The sequence below is a fragment of the Mustelus asterias genome, chromosome 6 (assembly GCF_964213995.1).
Source record: "Mustelus asterias chromosome 6, sMusAst1.hap1.1, whole genome shotgun sequence".
Classification (NCBI taxonomy): domain Eukaryota; kingdom Metazoa; phylum Chordata; class Chondrichthyes; order Carcharhiniformes; family Triakidae; genus Mustelus; species Mustelus asterias.
Window position 1 is genome coordinate 86,615,164 of NC_135806.1, and position 24,731 is coordinate 86,639,894.

The window sequence follows — 24,731 nt, forward strand, 5'->3', positions numbered from 1 at the left end:
TTGAATCCCCATCTTCCACCCTTTATTTAAAAATCAAATGCTAAATGAAGAATGGGAAGCTTTATCACCAAAACAAAGATGAAAACAAGAAAAAAAAGTAGAGACTTGTTTCTTGAATACCAGATGCTCAAGCAGAGCAGCAATCTCACCTCTGAGTTACAAGACTTCATGTTCTGGTGCTGCTACAACCAACAGAATATTACTGCCGCTGGAGTAAATCCTCAGTTATGATCATCCTAAAGTGTACCAAGGAGTGAATAAGATTTCAATCCATTGACTTCAGTAAACTGTAAACTTGAAATTAAGCGGATGAAACTGGAAATGCATGAGTACACACGCACACACCCACAACGTTGAGAAGCAAAAAGCTTTTCTACGATCACACCAGTGGGGATACTGTGTTGACCTCAAAATAGTACTTACGCCTAGCTGCAAGATTAGTACCTACGCTGAGCTAAAAGATTTTTAAAAGTGTTTCACATTACCAAGACAAAGAGGGCAGAGGAAGCCCTTTCAGATCAGGTTACAAATCAATGAATATCACAAACTGACAGAAAAAGATCTGTGTGGTCAACACAGGAAAGGCTGCACCACAACCAGATACAGCAAGATGGAATAGACATACCCTGCAGCCACCTAAGGATTGCAGATTTGTTCTGGCATGGTCAGCAGAAGAAAAATCATCGGAACTGGTTTTATTGGTGGTGGTGGATTGAAGAAACCCTCTGAAGACTGAGGAAAAATGCCTGGTCACTCAAAGTTGCTCCTGGTCACAAAGGGAATACAGGAACTAACCTGAAGCAACTATAAATTGGAAGTTTTAATTTATTTTTAAAAGTTATTGGCCTCCATGGGAATCATACAAAGTCATGCTCATGCAAGGGTGCAAGGACATTCTCAGTAAATAGAGGGTGATCAGTTTAACATCTGTGATGAAAAAGGTTTTGGAAGTGGGGGACATATTTGTAAAAGACAGATCACCTTCGGTTGATCTAATTGAATGCTTTGATATAGTAACAGCATGTTATTGAAAGGAATGTAGTAGATATCTGAATTTTTAAAAAAAACATTTGACAAATTAGCACAAATAAGGCTGTTTAACAAAATTGAAGCTCGTGGAATAGGAGAGGCAGTGTCAGCTTGTACCAAACAATTGCCTTAACAGAAAACATCAAGTCATGATAAATGGTTGTTTTCATTCAGACTGGAAGATGACAGGCATTATTGATGAAAGGTCACAACCTAAAATGTTAACACTGCTTTCTCCACAGATGCTGGCAGACCTGTGTTTATTTCAGATTTCTAGCACCTGCAATAGTTTGCTTCTATGATGGTGTTTCCCCAAAGGTCAATGCTAGGACCACTAAATGTATCTTGATTTCTATAAATGACTTGATATTAGAATACAAAGTCAGATTTCAAATTTTGCCAATGGTCAAGAGTGCAGCAAGCAGTGAAGTTAATACCAATCAACTGTAAAAAGGCAATCTTTTGTTGTCCTCACAGGATGGCAGACAATTGACAGGTGAAACTTTATAGAGAAGGGTGAAGGCATGTGTTTTGACAGATGCTTTACTGAGAGATATATTTACTTAACGGTATAATTCTAAAGTGTGCGCAGACATAGATCTTTGAAGGTAGCAGAACATATTGAGAACACAGTTAATCATATGGGACCTTGAAGTTCATAAGTAGAGTCCAAAAAGGAACTTGTACTAAACATTTATAAAGCTCTTGTTAGGCCATAACTGGAGTATTCCTGGTAACCACACTTTAAGAAGGATGTGAGGGATCCTTAAGAGGATGCAGAATGATTCCAAGGATGAAGAAATTTGGCTACAATGTTAGGTTGGAGAAATGAGAAGGAGTTGTTCTCCTTGCAGCAAAGGAGGTTGTGGGGAGTTGCATCAAATAATGGAAAACAGGAGCACAAGGTAGTCATTCAGCCCCTCCAGCTTACTCTGCCATTCAATATCATGGTTGATCCTTTATCTCAACACCAAACTCTTGTTCTTTTCTCATACCTTATGATGCCTTTAGTGTCTAGAAATCCATTTCATTTTTAAATATTCAGTGGCTTGGCCTCCACAACCTTCTGTGACAGAGAATTCCCAGGTTCACCATGCTCTGAGTGAAGAAGTTTCTCCACATCTGTCCTAAATGGCCTATCTCATATCAAGATACTCTAAAAGAGATATACAAGGTGATGATGACAAGTTTAAATAAGGTAGACAAATAAAAGCTGCTCCCATTAGCTGATTGGAGAACAAATGTAAAGCTTTGAATACAAGGTAAAGTGGTAATGGATCTGGAACTTGCTGCAGATGAGAATAATGGAAGTGAAGATGTTCAACAATTTCAAAAAGGATATTACAGAGGCATTTGAGGGAAATGAACTTGCAGGGCTGCAGGGATAGAGCAAGAATTGATTGCATTGCTCTACAAGTCAGCATAGACTCAATGGGCTCACTGGTCTCCTTTTGCACCCTCGTGACTCAATGACTCAGAGGAACAACAATTTGCATTTGTACAACACTGAACAAACAAATTTGCTTGCAAGTTAAAATCAGCTAGTACACATACAACCTGCTGTAGTACTGAAAACCTATGCACTGGAGTTAGCAACTACTTGAACCAAGCCCTTTCTATGTCAGATAGATACTAATATTAGCTGCAATATAAGCTATTGTCCAGATATAATCTATCCACAAAAAGTCAAATCTTACCCAATTCCACTCCACAAACAGAGAGACAGTCTCAGAGTAAGAGGTAGGCGCATTAAGGCTGACTGAAAATTTCTTCACTCAGAGGGTGGCAAATCTTTGGAATACTCTACTCCAGAGAGCTGTGACGATTAGGGTAGTCATTGAGTATTTTCAAGACAGAGATGAATAGATTTTTAGATGGTAAAGACATCAAGGGTTGTGGCAATAGTACAGGAAAGCAGCCTTGAGGTAGAAGATTAGCCGTGATCTAACTGACTGATGGAGCAGGCTTGAGGGGCGAATGACCTACTCTTGCTACTATTTCCTATGCTCCTATAAGCTTCCTTCCAAACATCAGCAAAACCCACAAACATACTGATTCTGCAGTAATCTGCTCTGAAAGTTCCATACTGGTTCCTCAAGAACATCAACTTCACCACAGTTTGATCCAGACATGGATCCAAGAAGTAGCATTAGAGTAGATACAAGATCAAGGATAAGTACATTTCAAAAAATCCATGTCAAAAGATTTAGTGGAGAAGGGGATCCATTGGACCCCAAAGGAATTTTTGAGAAGTTTCTTTCATTCGTACTAGATCGGCTCTCTGAAGTTTTCTGGTACCAATTCCAAAGTTCATTCAGGGATATATAGAATTCACACAACCGTTGAGCTGTACATTTTATGTTAACATGATACCACATTCACTTGTTACATTTAATACTGAAAGGATCAACTTACTGCTATTCCCCAATTCCGTGATCACTAACTACTCAAAAACTATTCAACTGTTGAGAAATAAGAATGACGTTACTATACACATCACCCATTTTCTGGATATGAAACTCAGCAATATGAAAGATTCATTTCACACTGGATAATCACAATGTTAATTTGCAAACCCACATCCTTCCCGAGTCACTCAGAGTAACAGAAAGTCAGTCTATAGGTCCCAGATCATTGATTCTTGCAGTAAATTTACATTTTAGTGAAGTTCATCACAATAGGCAGCCTAGTATTTTTAACAAATCAATAGCCCTGCCTAATTTGAACATGTATTGGTCATTTCACATGGTAAATAATGTAAAAGAATGATATTTTACAACAGCAAGGTAACATGTTCACTTCTCTTTAATGAACTTTATTGGATAAACAAATTGAAGTCAGGTAAGTTTGGTTTTGAAAGGGGTGTTGAGGTTGGTAGAGTCGAGACAGGTAATGGGCAATGTCAGTATACATGTGGAAGCTGTCCTTGCCAAGAGCAAGCAGGTAAATGAGGAACAGTGAGAAGCCTTGAAGAGTCCATGAGTATATGGTGCAGGAACAGCAAGAGAAACCATTGCTGCAAATACCTCAACTAAAGTCAGAATTTACAAAACTCACCATTGACCTCTTCCTGCTGCAGCCTGAAAGCCACTTCTCTTTACAGTTTCTCTCATATTCCTCATACTCTCTCTTGAGAACACCTTATTTCTAAAACTCAGCTATTTTCTTGGTCTTGTTGCACTGAACTGCTGGCCACCTACATTTCCCCCCTTTGCCCCATCCCAACATCATAAATGATTCCTTCTTCTGTGGTATTGCCCCTTAGGCTTTCAAAACTGTGGGTATGATCACCACGCCTCAAATAAGCTACCCTTGAACCCCCTTACATTGAAAATTATTGCCCTCCTCATTTCCAACCTCCCTTTTCTTCATAAAGTTCTTCCACATGTTGTCATCTCTTAAATCTTTGCCCATCTTTTCCACAATTCCATGTTCAAGTATCTCCAATCAGATTTCCATCCCTGCACAAACAAACCAAAGTCAATTAAACTTGCTTTAGTTCTAAATATGGTGCTGTATGCTGCCTCGCCCTGGAACTCAACCACACCCATACTCTTGCCTCTATTTTCCATCACTGTCCAGTGCCATTGGACAGCCCTCACTTGGTTTTACTGTCACCAAAATGATTTGACACTACATGCCCCAGAATCTGTCCTTGGTCCTTCCTTTCTAAATCAGCAGTTTGCCCTCCAACAGACATGGGATTAGCTTACACACATATTCGATAACACCCAGTTGTATCTCTCCATCACACTGATGCGTCATCAGACTGCTAATCTGTTATTTTGCTTTGATGAAGCATTGTTCCCTGCAGTCAAACACTGAAGACCAAAGCCCCACTACCACTGCCCCTGTCACAACAAGCCACGTATCCTCATCACCAATTCAGAAGAAAGCAAAGCTATGGAGAGGCACTGAAGAGGGACTACATCTAGAAAGATGGATTGATCAATTATGCCAAGGCACTCAAAAGGTCTGAGTATATGAGAAATGACATGAATCATGTGCACAGTTATCAACAGCCCAAGAAAGTTCAGGCAAATTTGATCATATTTTATCTTTTCCCACCACCTTTCATCTTTGGTCACAAGAAGCAAGAGGACCAGCAAACAAACTGCTTCTCTGCCTTGACCGATATTGCTGTAAATCAACTTCCATGAAACCAATTCAGCTCTAAATTAAATGGTAATTGATGGCATCCACTCAATCCATGATCAGCAACATAACAGTATGTATCCAAATTTCAATCTGATTTTTGAACTACCTTGCACATTTCAGCTTCCATCTGTTGTTGCATACTTTGATAACTTTTCTTGACTTGCTGCTTGTCTTTGATCATCATGGTTAATCTATACAAGGGTCCTACATTTAAGTCTTCAGCATGTGTCTTCATTATCTTGCTCAACTGTTCTGTCTGGTGCACCATACAGGTCCATGACTGCAAAGCAAAAATGAAAGCATCTCAAAGGACCAGAACTGAACAAGCAAGTCAAAACACAGTATCTGCACCACAAAGCATCATAAATCGTGATTAAACGAATGCATTTCGATTCATTCTTTGCAATTCTGAACCAGAATGTCAGAATTGCATTTTTCACTTATCAAATACCATTGCTACATATGTTACCACTTAAAAATAGAAATAATGGAGCAGTTCTATCAGTAATGCACATTTCATTCATGTCAAGATATTTGTCTGCCAATAGATATATTGAGACATTTTGAATTTAAGTCATTGATGAAGGAAGGAAAAAACCCTCTAACTTACCTTGGAGACATTGCTAACTGAATCCACAGGGGAGGATGTTTCATGCTTCTCTACTTGCTGGCAAATATTCTGTAGCAAGGTTGCATATTCTTTGTCACTCTTAACTCGTAGAGACATAAACTTCTTCAATGTCTCCAAGACCTTAAGCTCAGATTCTTGCAGTTTTATCAAAGCCTCATGAGAATTCCGAAGGTCACTTCCAAATCCCATGTTGAATAAGGCACTAAAATATTCACAGTGCTTAAAGCAAATTCAGCACCTACTGATCAAAGCATGTCCCTGGTTCTGAAAAATAAACACAAGAGTAAAAAGATTTATTTTGGTTCTGTAAAAAAATATGTGCCAAGATAAAGTTTGTATTTATATGAGAATAACAGATTCAAATTGCAATCTTTCTTTTAAGCTGGCTCAAACTTAAGTCGCATTTAAAACTGAGAAGTTAACACTAAATTGCAGAAGCAAGTTGACCAAAATTGCAGAGCCAACTCAAAACAGCAATCTTAACTACAATTCTACGGTCCTATGAAAGTAGTAGAATTCTACATACATGTGTTCCACCCCAAACATATATAACAAATGTTGGAACCTCTTGTGTCCTGAAAACAAATCTCTGGAAGCATATAGAAGATTTAAATTCTTCAAGATTAGTTGCAGTCACTGCAGGATAAAAAGGTTCTTCAATACCAATGCATTATTCCTCTGTTTGTTATTTGAATAGAGGCATTTATTTTAAATGGGAAGTGCTGAAAATATTCAGCAGATCTGGTAGCAAAATTTAACAGAGTCAAACGCGACTTCTTCTGACTCAAAACATTAACTCTGTTTTTCCACAGATGCTACCAGATTTGCCAAGTATTTACAGCAGTTTTATTTCAGATTTTCAGCATCTATAGCATTTTGCTTTTATTTTAAATGGGTTCACCCCATTGCTAGAACAGTGTGCAGATGATCAAATATGCATACATTAACCGCTCATGTATAATTTTTCACCTGATATTGTAACTCAAAATAAAATATGTTTTAAAAGCACAACAGGTGACTGAATGCAAGAGAAAAAAATCAATCATGACTTCCGTATAACCCCTGATACACATGAACCTGCCAGTCTCCTCTCAACTTCATTAAAGAAAGCATCAAATCAGCAATTCATCCCCCCTAGTAGACTGGGACCATACTCATTGAAATTCAAAATAACTAACTCTTGTTTTATCCACTTGACATCCGTCATAAGCACACTTTTTCTGCTTCACCTGCATCTCCAATTCTTTTCTCATCCAGGGAGTTGGAATTTCTTTGCCTGATCTTTCCCCTTCCTGGGAATATACCTTCACTACAGTGCACAAATTAGCTGCTCTTTAAATTTTCAGTTACAGTTGCCCGCCAACCTTTTGAGTCAAATTTATCTGGGTCAGATCCAATTTTACAGTAATAGCCAACCTAAACCTATGACACAATGATCACTGTTCCCCAAATATTCTCCCAAGAACACTTGATCTACCTGGCCTTATTTCCAGGAACCCAGGTCCAGCAGAGCTTCCTTTCCCGCTGGACTGGACACATGGGTGGCACGATGGCACAGTGGTTAGCATTGCTCCTCACAGCGCAAAGAACCCAGCTTCGATTCCAGGCTTGGGTCACTGTCTGTGTGGAGTTTCGCATGTTCTCCCTGTATCTGTGTGGATTTCCTCTGGGTGCTCCAGTTTCCTCTCAGTCCAAAGATGTGCAGGTTAGGTGAATTGGCTATGCTAAATTCTCCCTCAGTGTACCCGAACAGGTGCTGGAGTGTGGCGACGAGGGGAGTTTCACAGTAATTTCATTGCAGGTGTTAATGTAAGCTTCCTTGTGACTAATAAACTTTAAACACTACTGCAGAAAATTCTCCTGATCATAGTCTAGAAATTTTTGCCCATATCTAACCTTTGCACCACCACTATTCCAGTCCCTATTTGGATAATAAAGGCATCACCCATTATAATTACTCTATTTTTTGCACCTCTCTAATTTCCTTGTAGATGTGTTCCCCTACATCTTTCCCACTAGTTAGTGTCCTCTAGACTACACTGAGCAAACTAATTGCACCTAACTAAATAGCATTTTTGTCCAACCACTCCGGGATATCCTCACTCTCCAGCACTGCATTGTTCTCATTCAATACTGCCATTCCTCCCCCTTATCTTTCCTGAACATCTTGTATCCAGGAATATTTAATACCCAGTCCTGCCATTGTTTGAGTCAGTTCTCTATTGAGCACAACATATTGCCACATAGCAATCTGCACTTGTTACTCAAACTTATTTGCCACACTCCGCATATTCAGCTACATGCATGATAACCATAATTTAGACTTTACTACTTTTCCCCCTTACTCTGAACCACTTAATACTTGACTGTTCCGATTCGTGCCATCTGTCTCTCCCCGTGCTCTGTGCATCTTGGTTTTCATAGAAACATAGAAACCCTACAGTGCAGAAGGAGGCCATTCGGCCCGTCGAGTCTGCACCGACCACAATCCCACCCAGGCCCTACCCCCACATATTTTACCCGCTAATCCCTCTGACCTACGCATCCCAGGACACTAAGGGGCAATTTAACATGGCCAATCAAACTAACCCGCACATCTTTGGACTGTGGGAGGAAACGGGAGCACCCGGAGGTAACCCACGCAGACACGAGGAGAATGTGCAAACTCCACTGATATTCCTCTGATATTCCCTCCCAGTTCCCACAATCCTGCTAAGTTAGCTTAAAACCTCCCCAAAAGCACTAGCAAATCACCCCACAAGGTAATAATCTGGCCTGGTGTTGTTTCAGTGCAACACATGCAGCCGAGACGGGTCTCATCTCGCCATAACTTTTCGCATTTACTATGGCCAATCCACCTGACCTGCACATCTTTAGACAGAGGGGAAATTGGAGCACTCAGAGGAAACAGTCATCCAAAGCTGGGATCAAACCCAAGCCTCTGGCACTGTGAGGCAGCAGTGCTAACCACTGTGCCATCAGGCTGCCCCAATAATATCCAATTTCTTCCAGATACACTAATGCTGCTCCCATTCCTCTCTTCTGTAATTTAACAGCTAAGTCAGCAGCCTTGTGATGTCACCATTTGATTTTTGTCTATCTCACTTCAGTTATCCTGACTTGCTGCACAGTGTTTCTTACAGATGGTGATTCATTGGAGGTTAAGTTCCCACTGCAAAGTTGTAGTGAAGTTGCAACATTTACCAGATTTAAAACAGCTCACACTTCTAAAAGATTTTTTTAAAATAAAAACAGTCAAAATCACACTGCCAGCAAGAAATATACCCAAGTTTCAACAGTTAAATCCTTTAGGATCTTTCCTTCACAATTCAAGTAATTCAATATTAGGAGCATACAGTTTAAACACACCTATAGCTCATGTTTATGATAAATCCAAGTTTTACCGCACCCTGTCCAAATCTTGCTTTAATGTTGTGATCAGAGATTTTTAATATTTTGTGGGACAAAATGGTATTCTGCATAAATAAGGACAGGTGTTTGTGCCTGTCTCCAGGATTAAACAGAGGATGGTTACCAGACACAGGTGTCTATGACGGCTAAGGTGAAAGGTTAAAAGTACTCGGCTGATGCATTTGTAAAGGAAGTTATAGTGAGTTTGAGTTACATGGAGGTTGGATCTAAAATTTGCATTGTGAGATAAACAGGAAACGGTTTTTTAGCTGCCAAATTTCAAAAGAGACTTCAGAGTTGACAAGGAACCTTTACGTCTTAAAAGTTTCATAGGTAAAAAGTGAAAGGTGTATTGAAATTTATTGATCTGAAAGCAGAGGCAAAATAGACAAATAAGAAAGATTTTTATGTTTGGAAATGTTGAATTAAAAGAAATGTTTGAGGACACCTATCTGGAATCAGAGATGAAGGGGGAGGAAAAATCAGATATTTATGAAAAGAAGTCTTTATCAGGAGTTGTAGAGGCTGTGGGGTGAGCCCTGAAGATCAGCTCCTCGAGGCAGAGAAACTGTGAGTGTTTTCAGTTTGAGGCAGCCACGCAGTGCTAAGCCGGAAGAACATAGAAAATTGAACCCCTCCCCCACCCCCCCAGCCTGCTCGGTCATTCAAAAAGATCACCGCTGATCCATTTGCATTTAAGAGTTCCACATTCTAATCTATCCCCAATACCCTTTGATTCCTTGCCTAACAAGAATCTATCTACCTCTGCCTTAAAAATAGTCAGTGACTCCTGCTTCCATCGCCTTCTGAGGCAGTGAGTTCCAAAGTTGCACAACCCTCAAAGAAACTCTCCCGATCTCTGTTCCATAAAGGGAAACAACTAACTTTAAAACTATAACCCCTAGTTCTGGACTCACCCACAAGGGGAAACATCCTTTCCACATCCACCTTGTCAAGACCATTCAGAATCTTATATACTTCCATCAAGTCACCCGTCACTCTTATAAGCTCCAGTGGAACAAACGCAGCCTCTCCAACCCTCCTTCAGATGACATGCCTCTCATTCCAGGTATCAATCTCGTAAACCTCCTGCGAACCCACCTCCAACACATTTACACCCTTCTTTAAATAAGCAGACCAAAACTGCACACTGTATTTGAGATGGGGTCTCACCAATGCTCTGTACAACTGAAGCATAGTAAGAGTTTTAACAACACCAGGTTAAAGTCCAACAGGTTTATTTGGTAGCAAATACCATTAGCTTTCGGAGCCCTGCTCCTTCGTCAGATGGAGTGGATATCTGCTCACAAACAAGGCACACAGAGTGTCTGCGTGGGTTTCCTCCCACAGTCCAAAGACATGCTGGTTAGGTGCATTGGCCATGCTAAATTCTCCCTCAGTGTACCCGGTGCCGTGTGTGGTGACGAGGTAATTTTCACAGTAACTTCATTGCAGTGTTAAAGTAAGCCTACTTGTGACATTAAAATAAACTTTAAAACAGTTGAAATAACATTCTGCTTTTTTATTCTTCCTGCCCAAGTGAAACTTCACATTTTACCACATCTGCCAGATTTTAATCCATTCATTCAACCCATCGACAAACTCATCTTCTTCTTCACAACATATTTCTTATTTTCTGTGTCATCTGCAAATTTAGTTACCATGGCTTTCTTCCCCTCATCGAAGTGATTGATCCAAATTATAAAAAGTTGATGCCCCAGCACAGACCCATCATGGTGCTTCACTTGTCACATCCTGTTAATCAGACAAAGACCCATTCATTCATATTCTGTGTTTTCTGCCAGGCTGCCGATCTTCTGTGCAGGATAATATGTTACCCCCTACAGCATGAACTTTTATTTTCTGCAACAATCTTTGATGTTGCATCTGATCAAATGTCTTCTGGAAATCCCATTACATATATAGGCTCCATTCTACCCACAGCAAAGGTTAGTCGTGCAAAAGTACTGTAATAAATTGGTTAAATGTGATTTCCCTTCCAAGACACCATGCGGAATGTTCCTGATTACCTTGAGCTGAAGTATACAGCTACATCCTCTTTAATGATTGATTCTAACACCTTTCCCACAACATGTTAAGCTAACTGGCCGCTAGTTTCCAGTTTTCAGTCTCCCTCTTTCTTGAACAGAGGGGTTAGGTTTGCTACTTTCCAGTCTGATGGAACCTTTCCAGAATCTGGGGTATTTTGGAAAATTAACATGAATGCATCATTAGTCTTGGTTTCTGAACTTCCTTTTGGAACTCCACATCAGAGTGAAAATGTTTGAGAAGTCACATGTTACACCTTTATTAAATTGACAACAGCTTCTCGACTTGGGTAATAGTACTGGATCTTGTGTGCTTATGTTTTTTTTTTAATATATATTTCAATTTTTAAATTTCTAAAGAATTTTACTGGAGTTCTGTGCTTTCCTCCTCATTTTCACAATAAAAAAATGTTTATGATCAGTGAGACAGACTTCATTCCGTAGTCGGGCTTGCTCAGCAATAACATCTGCTGTGGTCATAACACTGCGTCAAGACTGACATTGAAAACTGTTTCAAGAGGTGTCAACATTTTGAACAGAATGTTGCCCATACCCAATATTCAAAAATCTGACAACTAATCTGACAAATGAGGTTAAATGAACAAAGATTTCACACAGAAAATATGTATTGCACTAAGATAGATTAAGATAAATATATATGTATTAAGAATAGTGATCCACAAAAAAAAAGAGGGTTTGCATGTTAGCAAAGCAGAGATCTTCAGTTGCTGTGTTCACATGAAGTGAAGGGGCATTAACAAGTATTTCATACACAGAAACAAATTGCTGCTTCAGGAACAACTGCATTCAATTTTTTTTTTGAAAACAGCATGGCATTTGGGAACTTCAGTGTTCGAGAAGTCTCAAACATTCCAAGCAGTGAATAACTTCCTCTTTGATCTGATGTATCGAACAAATGCTGCCACCTTTTGACCGGGTCTCCATATATTCCAAAAGAAGCTGGACTGTATTCACGTATCTTTTTGTAAATCAGTTCAACAGTTGTCAGATATTTGGGCAAAATTAGATGCAAGAAAATTAGAAGTAAAATAGCCAGGCTGATCCAGTCATCATGAAAGGAAATCCTGTGCAATGAATCATATCGAACCCTTTCAGAGGGACCCGTTAATGTCATGAACCTGGAAGATTCAAGCATCTTGGCCACGATTGTACTCTCCTGTGCCCAGTTATGTGATCATAGCTAAATGTGAAAAAAAATCCAAAAGTACTTTCTATGAAGACTCTATTCAAATTTTTAAAATCATATTCAATCCAAAGTGGTCAGAAAAATTGACTTGTTTGGTTAACAGACTTAGATTGCTCAAAAAGCAATGCTGTTCAGGTCCAAAGCAAACAGGTATAACGGTAGCATCAATCATTGTAAAGGAAACAAAGGAATTGCCTATTCTTCATCCCTTTCTGCTGTGTCAGAAAACTTTCTCAAATCATTCAATGAAGTAAGATTTCCAAACCAAAAATCTCAAACAATTAAGAACAGGTTTACAGCCAAAACTTCACCAAATATGCTGACATTAGGCATGACATAAAGGTCAATGAAGAAATTAAATTTGGATGATGATTTGCATGATCATGTAACCTTGTGGAATCAGAGAGTGCATTACTGTTTGAAGATTGATTAAAGACTACTGATAGATACTACTATTGCATGGATTTGTGCATCTCAAAATAACCAGGTAATCCCCCTACCTTCTCAAGGTCCTTTTCCTTTCTCTGTTTGGCAAACCAACAAAAAAAAATGCTGATCAAGACTTTATAAACCACTTCAATGAGTAACCTCACCTCCATCTGAAGTTGCACCAAGGACTAAAAGGAAGATTTGGCATCTTCCACATTCTCACCACCTCATACTGCCTTCAGCCAAGGAATGGCATTCAAAAAGAGTTGGTATGTATGCAAATCCAGCAATGAATTTTTACTCAAATTTTCATTAACAGTAAATGAGATCATGATGAACTAATCAGCTTTGATTATACTGGTTAAGATGTAAATGTTGTCGAAAATACCACGAGAACTGTTTTCTTCAAAGAGAAAATGCTGGAAATCTCAGGTGTGGCAATATCTGTGGAAAGAATAGAGCCATTGTTTCAAGTCTGGATAACCCTTCGTCAGAGCTAAAGACAAAGAAAATAGAACGAGATTTATATTGCAAGGGTGAAGTTTGTGTAATTGACCAAGGTGTCATAAGCACCTTGTTGAATACCAGAAGGGAAATGGGACGCAATGAAGGTGGACAGGGTAAAATGCAGATGTTGTCAGACCTGCTGAGATTTTCCAGCATTTTCCGTTTTTGTTTCAGATTGCAGCATCCACAGCATTTTGTGGTACTTTGCACAGTATTTTATCTAAGTGCTCAACTCACTGCCACTTCTCTTCCAGGAATGCCTACCCTGAAAATGTACTGCTCTTCTCTCCAACAGAATTTCCATTTGTCTCTTTTACCCTGTTCACCATTATTGCTTTCCATTTCTCTCCTGGTGTTCATGACATCTTGGTCAATTACACAACCTCCTCAGCCTTACAGTATAAATCTCGTCCTGTTTTCTTTAGCTCTGACGAAGGGTCATCCAGACCTAAATGTTGGCTCTATCCTCTCTCCACAGATGCTATCAGACCTGCTGAGATTTTTCAGCATTTTCAATTGGTAGAACATGGTTTTTTGCTTTTTTTATTCAAATAGATCCACATCCACCTCAGTAAGCATGTGTCACCTGAATGCCTTAACTGACAGACCACACCTCAAAAAAAAGGTCCTCCCACAGTAGAAGTTTCCCATTAATTTCTGACTTCCATTCGAGAATACCACAACAATGAAACTAAAACTTTACGGCCTTGATGAATTGGAAGGCAATATGTTCTAAAGTTTAGAACTTTCCCCCAACAGAATGGAATTTGTGAAGGAACAGTAATATGAATGAGTATTTTTCCTAAAAGTTGCATGAGCTTTGTCATTGTACATCAGTAAGCAAGGATGAAGGTCAAGGACGACAGAATCAGTCCATGGTTTTACCAATCTAATCCCACTGTTGTGATCTATCCCCCATTGCTCTGTATCTTCAAATAGTTCAAAATATTTATCCAGCTTCCTCTTAAAAGACATAACAATGACTATCTCAACTGCTCCCCCAATGGCAAAATATTTAATCATCGATTCTTCAACCAGAGGAATTTTTTTCCTGATTAAGACTTCAGTTCAATTTTCTGTGAGCCAATTCTGTTCAAGTTATTCCAATGTTTCAACTTTGCTCAAATTATAGTTATTCAGCCCCATTTTCTTGGGGGATCTACTATGTACATTAGATTATCCCAGTATTTCACATAAACTAGTGTACTCTAAAGAACACAGGACATAATGGCTACTTGCATTCAGCACATACGTTAAAGCCAGGCGGAAAAACTGAGAGTGCAAGCGAACCAAGAGATCATTGTAAGGAGTTTCATAACATTTCATAGCACAAGAAATCCTTTATTTTTTTTCTCTATTCATGCCATTTTCTTTGCTGATCTGTATAAATTGGGTTTACTGCAAAAGAGCTGCCTTACTGGATTTACAAAGAATGGAAACTGCTGACAATTTGAAGACTAACAGTTCAAGCTGCTGTCCACTTTGATCGTCAGCTTTATTTGAGTTTGAGCACTTTTTCTTATACAAAATTCAAAAGCATCAGACACATATCTCAGGTTATCATCAGCTTTAGATACTGCAAGGCAGGCTTGAAGCTACTTCAGGCAATGTGAGAAGCATTTCACAGTAAGAGTTTTAACAACACCAGGTTAAAGTCCAACAGGTTTATTTGGTTGCAAATGCCATTAGCTTTCGGAGCACTGCTCCTTCGTCAGATGGAGTGGATATCTGCTCTCAAACAGGGCATACAGAGACACAAAATCAAGTTACAAAATACGGATTAGAATGCGAATCTTTACAGCTAATCAAGTCTTAAAGATACAGACAATGCGAGTGGAGAGCGCATTAGGCACAGGTTAAAGAAATGTGTATTGTCTCCAGACAGGACAGCCAGTGAGAATGGGTAATGTGACTTGTGTCCCTTTAAGATTTTTTTTAAAAACATGATTCCTGCAGCTCACAGCTTCAGTGGTGTCATTGTTGCCGGTTTGGTTACCAGATGCCCTTTTATTGCTACATCAATGGGGGTTTTTTTGGCAGGTCAGGTGACAAGGTATTTTTCCATTTCAGTTCTAAGCTGCAGGTTTGAGTTTTAGTATCGAAGGGAGTGGACATCAGACTGAAAGAAGTGTCTCTTCTCTCTCCCTGGTTTTGGGAAATTCTACCGTTTAGCTGAAAACCTTCCTGGAGTAGAAAATCTGTTGTTGGGGGGCTGGACCAAGAGTCTCTCTGGAAAGCTGTCTTGTCTTCAGACTGTTCTGAGTCTCATGAGCATTGAACTGGAGAATTCAGCTAGCGGCCTTGATCCCAGTATCTGCGCTGTGTTAAACCTATGAAAAGGGTTTTTTATTGCCTATGGGTTTTGATTTCAACTGGAACACGAGATATTTCCATTAAGTGTTAGATATTATCGTGGTTGTTTTGTTTCTAGTTTGTAATTATTAAAAGTTCTTAATTTAACATGTTGACTATATTCTGAAATAAAAACTTAATTTGATGACAGCTCCCTAGTGAGTCACTTGAATCATACCTGAAGGGAAATATCTCATGCTTATCCCAGCCAAATTCAAGATGCAAAATACTTATGATTCAGGTGAGCTTCATAATACGCATTGGAACTTCTGAACCATAATAGTAAGGACTTAGTATCAGCATGAGACAATGCAACTGAAGAAAAAAAAAATCATATTCTGAATTTAAGAACATTTGCATTTGTACAGCACCATTTACAATCTCAGGATGTCCTTTCGCACATCACATCAAATTCAACATAAATGCAGTGCACTTCAAGAACATAGAACATAGAAAGCCACAGCACAAACAGGCCCTTCGGCCCACAAGTTGCGCCGATCACATCCCCACCTCTAGGCCTATCTATAGCCCTCAATCCCATTAAATCCCATGTACTCATCCAGAAGTCTCTTAAAAGACCCCAACGAGTTTGCCTCCACCACCACCGACGTCAGCCGATTCCACTCACCCACCACCCTCTGAGTGAAAAACTTACCCCTGACATCTCCTCTGTACCTACCCCCCAGCACCTTAAACCTGTGTCCTCTCGTAGCAACCATTTCAGCCCTTGGAAATAGCCTCTGAGAGTCTACCCTATCCAGACCTCTCAACATCTTGTAAACCTCTATCAGGTCACCTCTCATCCTTCGTCTCTCCAGGGAGAAGAGACCAAGCTCCCTCAACCTATCCTCATAAGGCATGCCCCCCAATCCAGGCAACATCCTTGTAAATCTCCTCTGCACCCTTTCAATGGCTTCAACATCTTTCCTGTAATGAGGTGACCAGAACTGCGCGCAGTACTCCAAGTGGGGTCTAATCAGGGTCCTATAAAGCTGCAGCATTATCTCCCGACTCCTAAACTCAATCCCTCGATTAATGAAGGCCAGTACGCCGTACGCCTTCTTGACCGCATCCTCCACCTGCGAGGCCGATTTAAGAGTCCTATGGACCCGGACCCCAAGGTCCTTCTGATCCTCTACACTGCTAAGAATGGTACCCTTCATATTATATTGCTGCTTCATCCCATTGGATCTGCCAAAATGGATCACTACACACTTATCCGGGTTGAAGTCCATCTGCCACTTCTCCGCCCAGTCTTGCATTCTATCTATGTCTCGCTGCAACTTCTGACATCCCTCCAAACTATCCACAACACCACCTACCTTGGTGTCGTCAGCAAACTTACCAACCCATCCCTCCACTTCCTCATCCAGGTCATTTATGAAAATGACAAACAGCAAGGGTCCCAGAACAGATCCCTGGGGCACTCCACTGGTCACTGACCTCCATGCAGAGAAAGACCCCTCCACAGCCACTCTCTGCCTTCTGCAGGCAAGCCAGTTCTGGATCCACAAGGCAACAGCCCCTTGGATCCCATGCCCTCTCACTTTCTCAAGAAGTCTTGCATGGGGGACCTTATCGAACGCCTTGCTGAAGTCCATATAGACCACATCCACCGCTCTTCCTTCGTCAATGTGTTTGGTCACATTTTCAAAGAACTCAACCAGGCTCGTAAGGCACGACCTGCCCTTGACAAAGCCGTGCTGACTACTTTTGATCATAATGTTTAACACAGCAACACAGAGTAATGTTTAACACAGCAACTTTTATGTGGAAAGCAAGATTGCATAAGTAGCAAGCAGATACATGATGAGATAAACTGTTGCTGGTTGTGGAGGGATAGATATTGGTCAAATCTCAAAAAGAATCCTGCTTCAAATCGTACCATCAGAAGGGGCAAATGAAGTCTTGTTTTAATCTATCTTCTTGACAGCACCAACAATACAGCAGTCATTCAGTACTGCACTACAGAGCAATTCTTTGAATTGGGGCTTGAACTAACAAAAGAAAAAAAAAATTTAAGGCACATCTAAGAGAGGATGATGGGGATAAAGGATCATGAAGGAAATTCCAGAACCTAAGGCTTGGGCAGATGAAGGCACAACTACCAAAGAAATAGAGAAAATAGAAGCAGGAGTAGGCCATTCGGCCCTTTGAGCCACCACTGGTGAATCAATGAAAATCAGGGAATGCAAGAGACCAGAACTGGGCTGAGTCGAATCTGAGAATCACAAACCTGGAGACAGCTATAGAGACAGCAAGACAAGGCCATGTGAAGATTTGAAGCAAAGGCTTATTATTTTTTTAAAATTGAAGCTTTGTGAAACCAAGACCCAATGGAGATCAGTGAGCAAAGAGGTGATGTGCGAGTTCGAGCAAAATTTTGATAAGTTCAAGCTTACAGTATGCAACTTGGGAGGCTCGCTAGGAAAATACTGGAATAATATTAAAAAGGCACAAAGGATGTGGGTTTCAGCAGATGAGCTGAGGTGAGTTGAAGATAGAAACTGAAAGCAAGCAGTTGAGTCATTGAGAGGATATGGATTTGAAAGCTCAGCATTAAATAGGCCACTAAGGGAAGGTGTTGAGCATGTGTATGGTTTGCTAAGACTTCATTTTACGATATTTCTGCCAATGCAATTACATTTAAATGCTAAGCTTAAAAAATTAACTCAGCTTTAACTTGACCACATTTTAAGAAACAAGGCATGCTGGGTTAGCTGGGAAAACTGACTGCATTTTTGAAAGTACAATGCTCTCATAAGCCAAAGTTTTTCATAAACAACATCTGCAAGTTGTTTCTTCAAGTTAGAGACAGCATGTGCCGAACAACTTCAATAACACAGATAAGAATTAACGTATTGCAGTCACAGTTCTACGTTGTTAGTTCAGTCCAGAATCTGTTTTGAGTGTTGCGTAAATCAGTATAGGATTGGCAAAAGCCAGCATCTCTCTCTCTCTCCAGTGATTCTTTTTCTGTTCACTTTCTGTAATGTTAATTTTAAGAGCTGTTCAATAAAAGAAATTCAACTCCGTACCAATGCTGTCTTTGTCTATTCGGAGTAATGAATGGACCCTACAGAAGGCTATGGTTTCAGGACTGAGTTTGAGGTGGAGGCTGAAGACTACAGCTTTAGTCTTTCCAATATTTAACTGGATTAAATTACTGCTCATCCAACACTGGATGTCAGCCAAGCAATGTGATAAATCAGGGGCAGAGAGATATGGTGCTGTGGTTTAGCCTTTTGTTATCGGCATACATATGACAACCTGATGATTGTGTTTTCAGAAGTTGTTGCTGAGGGACAGCATACAAATGCAAAGTAGACTTATCGATAGATCTTTGGGAGACTCCAGAAGCAACACTGCAGGAGCAGCAAGAGAAGTCATTAAACCACATTGAATAAATCTAATCTCATCCACACATTCGGTCTGATCTCAAACGGGTGTCAACTGAGCATTGCAATTTACCTAATAACTTCCTGATGACAATTTTGAATTTCGAAATTCTGAATATGCCCATGCTGGACAGTGAGAAAACAAAAAAATATTCAGCTTGCTACTCCTGATTAGTAACCAGCAATTAGTAGAAAGTGAGCTTGTGTAAAAACAGACTATAATAGCATTAGGTTTGGCTCAGATCCCACCCCTTCTCCCCCTCAACTGCCTAGGTTCACAACTCAATAATGAAATTGAGCATGGTACAAGATGACTAGCCAAAAAGTTTTCATAAAGCCCAACCCCTATGGAATGAGAAGCACTTACAATTCAGAAACTAGAGAAAAATTGGTGAGAAAGGGAAAAGTTGAAAAACAAAACTGCACATATGAAACATCCTGAATTTCAAAACAGCAAAGTCACCATCAGGAAGTTGTTTGGCCAATCAAAAGTTGCTGCAGTACAACTTAGTTGGGACAACAGTTATAAAAAACACAACAAAAGGGACATCCAATTATAAGCAGTGTTTTTCCAAACTGAGAGTTCAGATTTTTAGTATTACAATTGATGTCGAGTTGAAGTTCAAGTTATCCGATTATTCGGATATTATTCGAAGAAACAAGTAAAAAAAATACAGACAACTGTAAAAGCAAAATCATTTTATCATGCAACTAAATAGTCTTCCTTGGTTCTACAAAATGTAACAATTCCAAACCTTGACAACGTTATTGGTTTTGACTGTTCTAAACATCTGGCGAGAATAAAAGGTTTGTAGGTCAGAGTGAATATAGATTATTGCACTCATATTTAACAGCTATTTTAAGCAGAATTTGAAAGTACTTTGAAAAGATCAATTTAGATATGAACACAATAACATGTTTCACAGTAAACCTTTGAGAAAAGATAGATTGCCTTCTTCAGTCCTCTGCCTGAAGGCAGATTCAACCTACAGCATCACAATTTCCACTATGGGAGACAGGTACCCAATCCACCCCAGTCAGAATGGGGATCGAACCCAATGCTGTTAGCACCAATTTGATCCACACCAGCCGTCCAGCCAACTGAGCCCCAAAGAAATCAGAGTTGCTGTGACAATATGCAATTCTACATGCACATTTCAATTGTGCCCAGAGGTACAATTAAAAACAAACCCACAACAGTTCTCGTTTATGACAATTATCCATTAAATTTTTTTTTAGAAAGTCTTTGACAAGGTACCGCATGGTAGGTTGTTGCATAAGATTAAATCTCACAGGATCCAGGATGAGGTAGCTAAATGGATACAAAATTGGCTTGATGACAGAAGCCAGAGAATGGTTGTAGAGGATTGTTTTTCAAACTGGAGGCCTGTGACCAGCAGTGTGCCTCAGGGATCAGTGCTGGATCCACTGTTATTTGTCATTTATATTAATGATTTGGATGAGAATACAGGAGGCATGGTTAGTAAGTTTGCAGATGACACCAAGATTGGTGGCATAGTGGACAGTGAGGAAGATTATCTCCAATTGCAACGGGCTCTTGGTCAATTGGGCCAGTGGGCTGACGAATGGCAGATGGAGTTTAATATAGATAAATTGAGATGATGCATTTTGGTAGATTGAACCAGGGCAGGACTTACTCAGTTAATGGTAGGGCGTTGGGGAAAGTTACAGAACAAAGATCTAGGGGTACACGTTCATAGTTCCTTGAAAGTGGAGTCACAGGTGGACAGAGTGGTGAAGAATGCTTGGTTTCATTGGTCAGAACATTGAATACAGGAATTGGGATGTCTTGTTGAAGTTGTATAGACATTGGTAAGGCCACACTCGGAATACCGTGTACAGTTCTGGTCATCCTGTTATAGAAAGGATATGATTAAACGAGAAAGATGCAGAAGAGATTTACTAGGATGCTACCGGGACTTGATGGTTTGAGTTATAAGGAGAGGCTGGATAGACTGGGACATTTTTCTTTGGACCATAGGAGACTTAGGGGTGATCTTATAGAGGTCTATAAAATAATGAGGAGCATAGATCAGCGAGAGAGTCAATATCTTTTCCCAAAGGTAAGGGAGTCTAAAACTAGAGGGCATAGGTTTAAGGGGAGAGGGGAGAGAGACAAAAGGGTCCAGAGGGGCAATGTTTTCCACACTGATGGTGGTGAGTGTCTGGAACAAGCTGCCAGAGGTAGTCGTAGAGGCTGGTACAATTTGGTCTTTTAAAAAGCATTTAGACAGTTACATGGGTATGGAGGGATATGGACCAAATGCGGGCAATTGGGACTAACTTAGGGGTTTAAAAAAAAAGGGCGGCATTGACAAGTTGGGCCAAAGGGCCTGTACCCATGCTGTAAACCTCTGACTCTAAAGTCACCATGTCTTTCAACCAAGAACATATTTGGGGTTAGCAGTAATGCTTCACGTCAAATAACCTGCCAACATTCACTGTCTGGGTGAATAGATGAACAGTCACATGGGTAGAAACCTAAACAGCTATAAAGAGGCAGTAGAAAGAATGGGATTTATAAGCTGCTTGTTGACACTGCTAAGCTTTAATTAATTTTACATTTTGCTGAAGTACAGTGTGAACAATTTGTTTCAAATGTCACTCAACATTATTTATGAGTAATTGGTTGCTTATCCACTTCCTTTTTATTTTTATAATTCTGTAATCTTTTTAAACATGACTACGGAAAAATTAAAGTTTACTCCAGAATTAGTTACATCCTCAAAATCCCCAACATGTCTGTAGATACCAACTGTTTCTTCCTTTCAACTCGCCTCAGAGCACAATCAAGTATCCCATACTGCTTAGTTTCAGTAGACTGGTAAGTATTTAACAACTCTGTGATCAGCCTGAACAAGAATACCACTGCAGTAACTAACTTCATTAGTAAGCGTGTAGAAGACCGTGTACCAAAGAAGCAAATCTGCGTGTTTCCCAACCAGAAACCATGGATAAACAGGGATATCCACTGCCTGCTGAAGTCCAGGTCTGAGGCTTTCCAAGTCAGAAACAAGAAAAGATGTGGAGATGCCAGCGTTGACTGGGGTAGGCACCGTAAGAAGTCTCACAACACCAGGTTAAAGTCTAACAGATTTATTTGATAGCATGAGCTTTTGGAGCGTTGCTCCTTCATCAGGTGAGTGAAGAGTTGGGTTCACAAACAGGGCATACATAGACACAGACTCAACTTACAAGATAATGATTGGAATGTGAGTCTTTACGGTGCAGACAATCTCATGTGAGAACACCATTCACCAGGTACACGGTACATACTCTTGCAACTCGGCCAACGTTGTCTACCTGATACGCTGCAGGAAAGGATGTCCTGAGGCATGGTATATTGGCGAGACCACGCAGACACGACAACAATGGATGAATGGACACCACTGGACAATCACCAGGCAGGAATGTTCTCTTCCTGTCGGGAAACATTGCAGCAGTCAAGGACATTCAGCCTCTGATCTTCGGGTAAGCGTTCTCCAAAGTGGCCTTGATGACACACGACAACGCAGAATCACCAAGCAGAAACTGATAGCCAAATTCCGCACACGAGGACGCCCTCAACCAGGATCTTGGTTTCATGTCACACTATCCATAACCCCCACTACTTACTTGGGCTTGCAAAATCTCACTAACTGTCCTGACTTGAGACAATTCACACCTCTTTAACTGCACTTAACCCTCTCTCCACTCGCATTGTCTGCACCTGTAAAGCCGATTACCTGTAAACACTCGCATTTCAACCATTATCTTGTAATTTTAATCTGTGTCTATGTATGCCCTGTTTGTGAACCCAACTTTTCACTTACCTGATGAAGGAGTAATGCTCCGAAAGCTCGTGCTACCAAATAAACCTGTTGGACTTTAACCTGGTGTTGTGAGACTTAATATACAAGAAAGTCAGATATGATCCACGGAGTTCCATCAAAGATGCCAAAAGACAGTACTGGACAAAGCTAGAATCCCAGGCTAGCCACACGGACTCACGCTGATTATGGCAAGGTCTGCAAGACATAACAGCTACAAGATGAAGGCAAGTAAAATCACTGGCTCCAGTGTACCCCTCCCCGATGAGCTCAACGCATTCTATGCCCAGAGGTCAGCGAGAGCCCTCCATCCTGCAAACCTTGGACGAACCTGCATCCGAGGTTACTATTGCCGACGTCAGGACAGCCTTCTTAAAAGTCAACCCATAAAAAGCAACTGGCCCAAATTGGGTATCTGGATGAGCACTCAGATCCTGCGTGGACCAGCTGGGAAGGCCATTCGCAGGCATCCTCAACCTCTCTTTACATCAATCTGAGGTTCCTACCTGCTTCAAGACTATGACCATCCTGGAAAAGAAAAGCCAGGCAGTGTGCCTTAATGACGATCAGATGGTGGCTCTGACATCCATCATTATGAAGTGCTTCGAAAGGTTAGTCATGGCACAAATGAATTCCTGCCTAGCAGACTGCCTGGATCCACTACAGTTTGCCTATTGCCACAATAAGTCCACAGCAGACACAATCTCCCTGGCCCTGCACTCAACCCTGGAACACCTAGATAACAAAGACACCTATGTCAGATTCCTATTCATAGACTACAGCTCAGCCTTCAACACCATCATTCCTATGAAATGCATCTCCAAGCTTTGTGGCCTGGGGCTCAGCTCCTCCCTCTGCAGGATCCTAGACTTCCTAACACACAGTCTACAGTCAGTAAGGATAGGCAACAACACCTCCACCACGATCATCCTCCACACCAGTGCCCCACAAGGCTATGTCCTCAGCCCCTTACTATACTCCTTATACACCTGTGACTGTCTGACCAAATTCCTCTCCAGCTCGATTTTCAGGTTTGCTGATGACACCAGCGTTGTGGGTTGTATCTCAAACAATGACAAGACAGAGTACAGGACTGAGATAGAGAATCTGGTGAACTGGTGCGATGACACTCTCTCCCTCAAAGTGAACAAAACGAAGAAGACAGTCATCGACTTCAGGAAACATAGTGGAGGGCATGCCACTGTGTACATCAATGGGGACGAAGTAGAAATGGTCGAGAGCTTCAAGTTAAGTGTCCAGATTACCAACAACCTGTCCTGGTCCCTCCATGCTGACGCTATAGTTAAGAAAGCCCATCAACGCCTCTACCTTCTCAGGAGACTCAGGAAATTTGGCATGTCTGCTCCAACTCTCACCAACTTCGACAGATGCATCATAGAAAGCATTCTTTCTGGTTGTATCACAGCTTGGTACGGCTCCTACTCTGTCCAAGACCACAAGAAACTACAAAGGGTCGTGAATGAAGCCCAGTCCATCACACAAACCAGTCTCCCATCCATTGACTCTGTCTACGCTTCCCGCTGCCTCAGAAAAGCAACCAGGCATACTCTCTTCTACCTTCTTCTGTTGGGAAAAAGATACAAAAGTCTGAGATCAAGTACCAACTGACTCAAAAACAGATTCTTCCCTGCTGCCGCCAGACCTTGGAATGGACCTCCTTAGATTAATTTGATCTTTCTCTCCACCCTAGCTATGACTGTAACACTACAT

General features: G+C 40.7%; 1 protein-coding gene across 5 annotated transcripts in view; it reads right to left on the reverse strand.

Annotated features, from left to right (window-relative positions):
• fer (fer (fps/fes related) tyrosine kinase) overlaps positions 1-24,731 on the reverse strand; it is a 157,501-nt gene that overhangs the window by 124,410 nt on the left and 8,360 nt on the right. For all 5 annotated transcript variants that reach the window (XM_078214682.1, XM_078214683.1, XM_078214684.1 and 2 more), the window contains 2 exons: positions 5,798-6,082; positions 5,294-5,467 (listed from right to left, as the gene is read on the reverse strand). In XM_078214682.1, coding sequence (XP_078070808.1) covers positions 5,294-5,467; positions 5,798-6,007 — 384 coding nt within the window. In that variant the 5' untranslated portion in view covers positions 6,008-6,082. The remainder of the gene's footprint in view (positions 1-5,293; positions 5,468-5,797; positions 6,083-24,731) is intronic.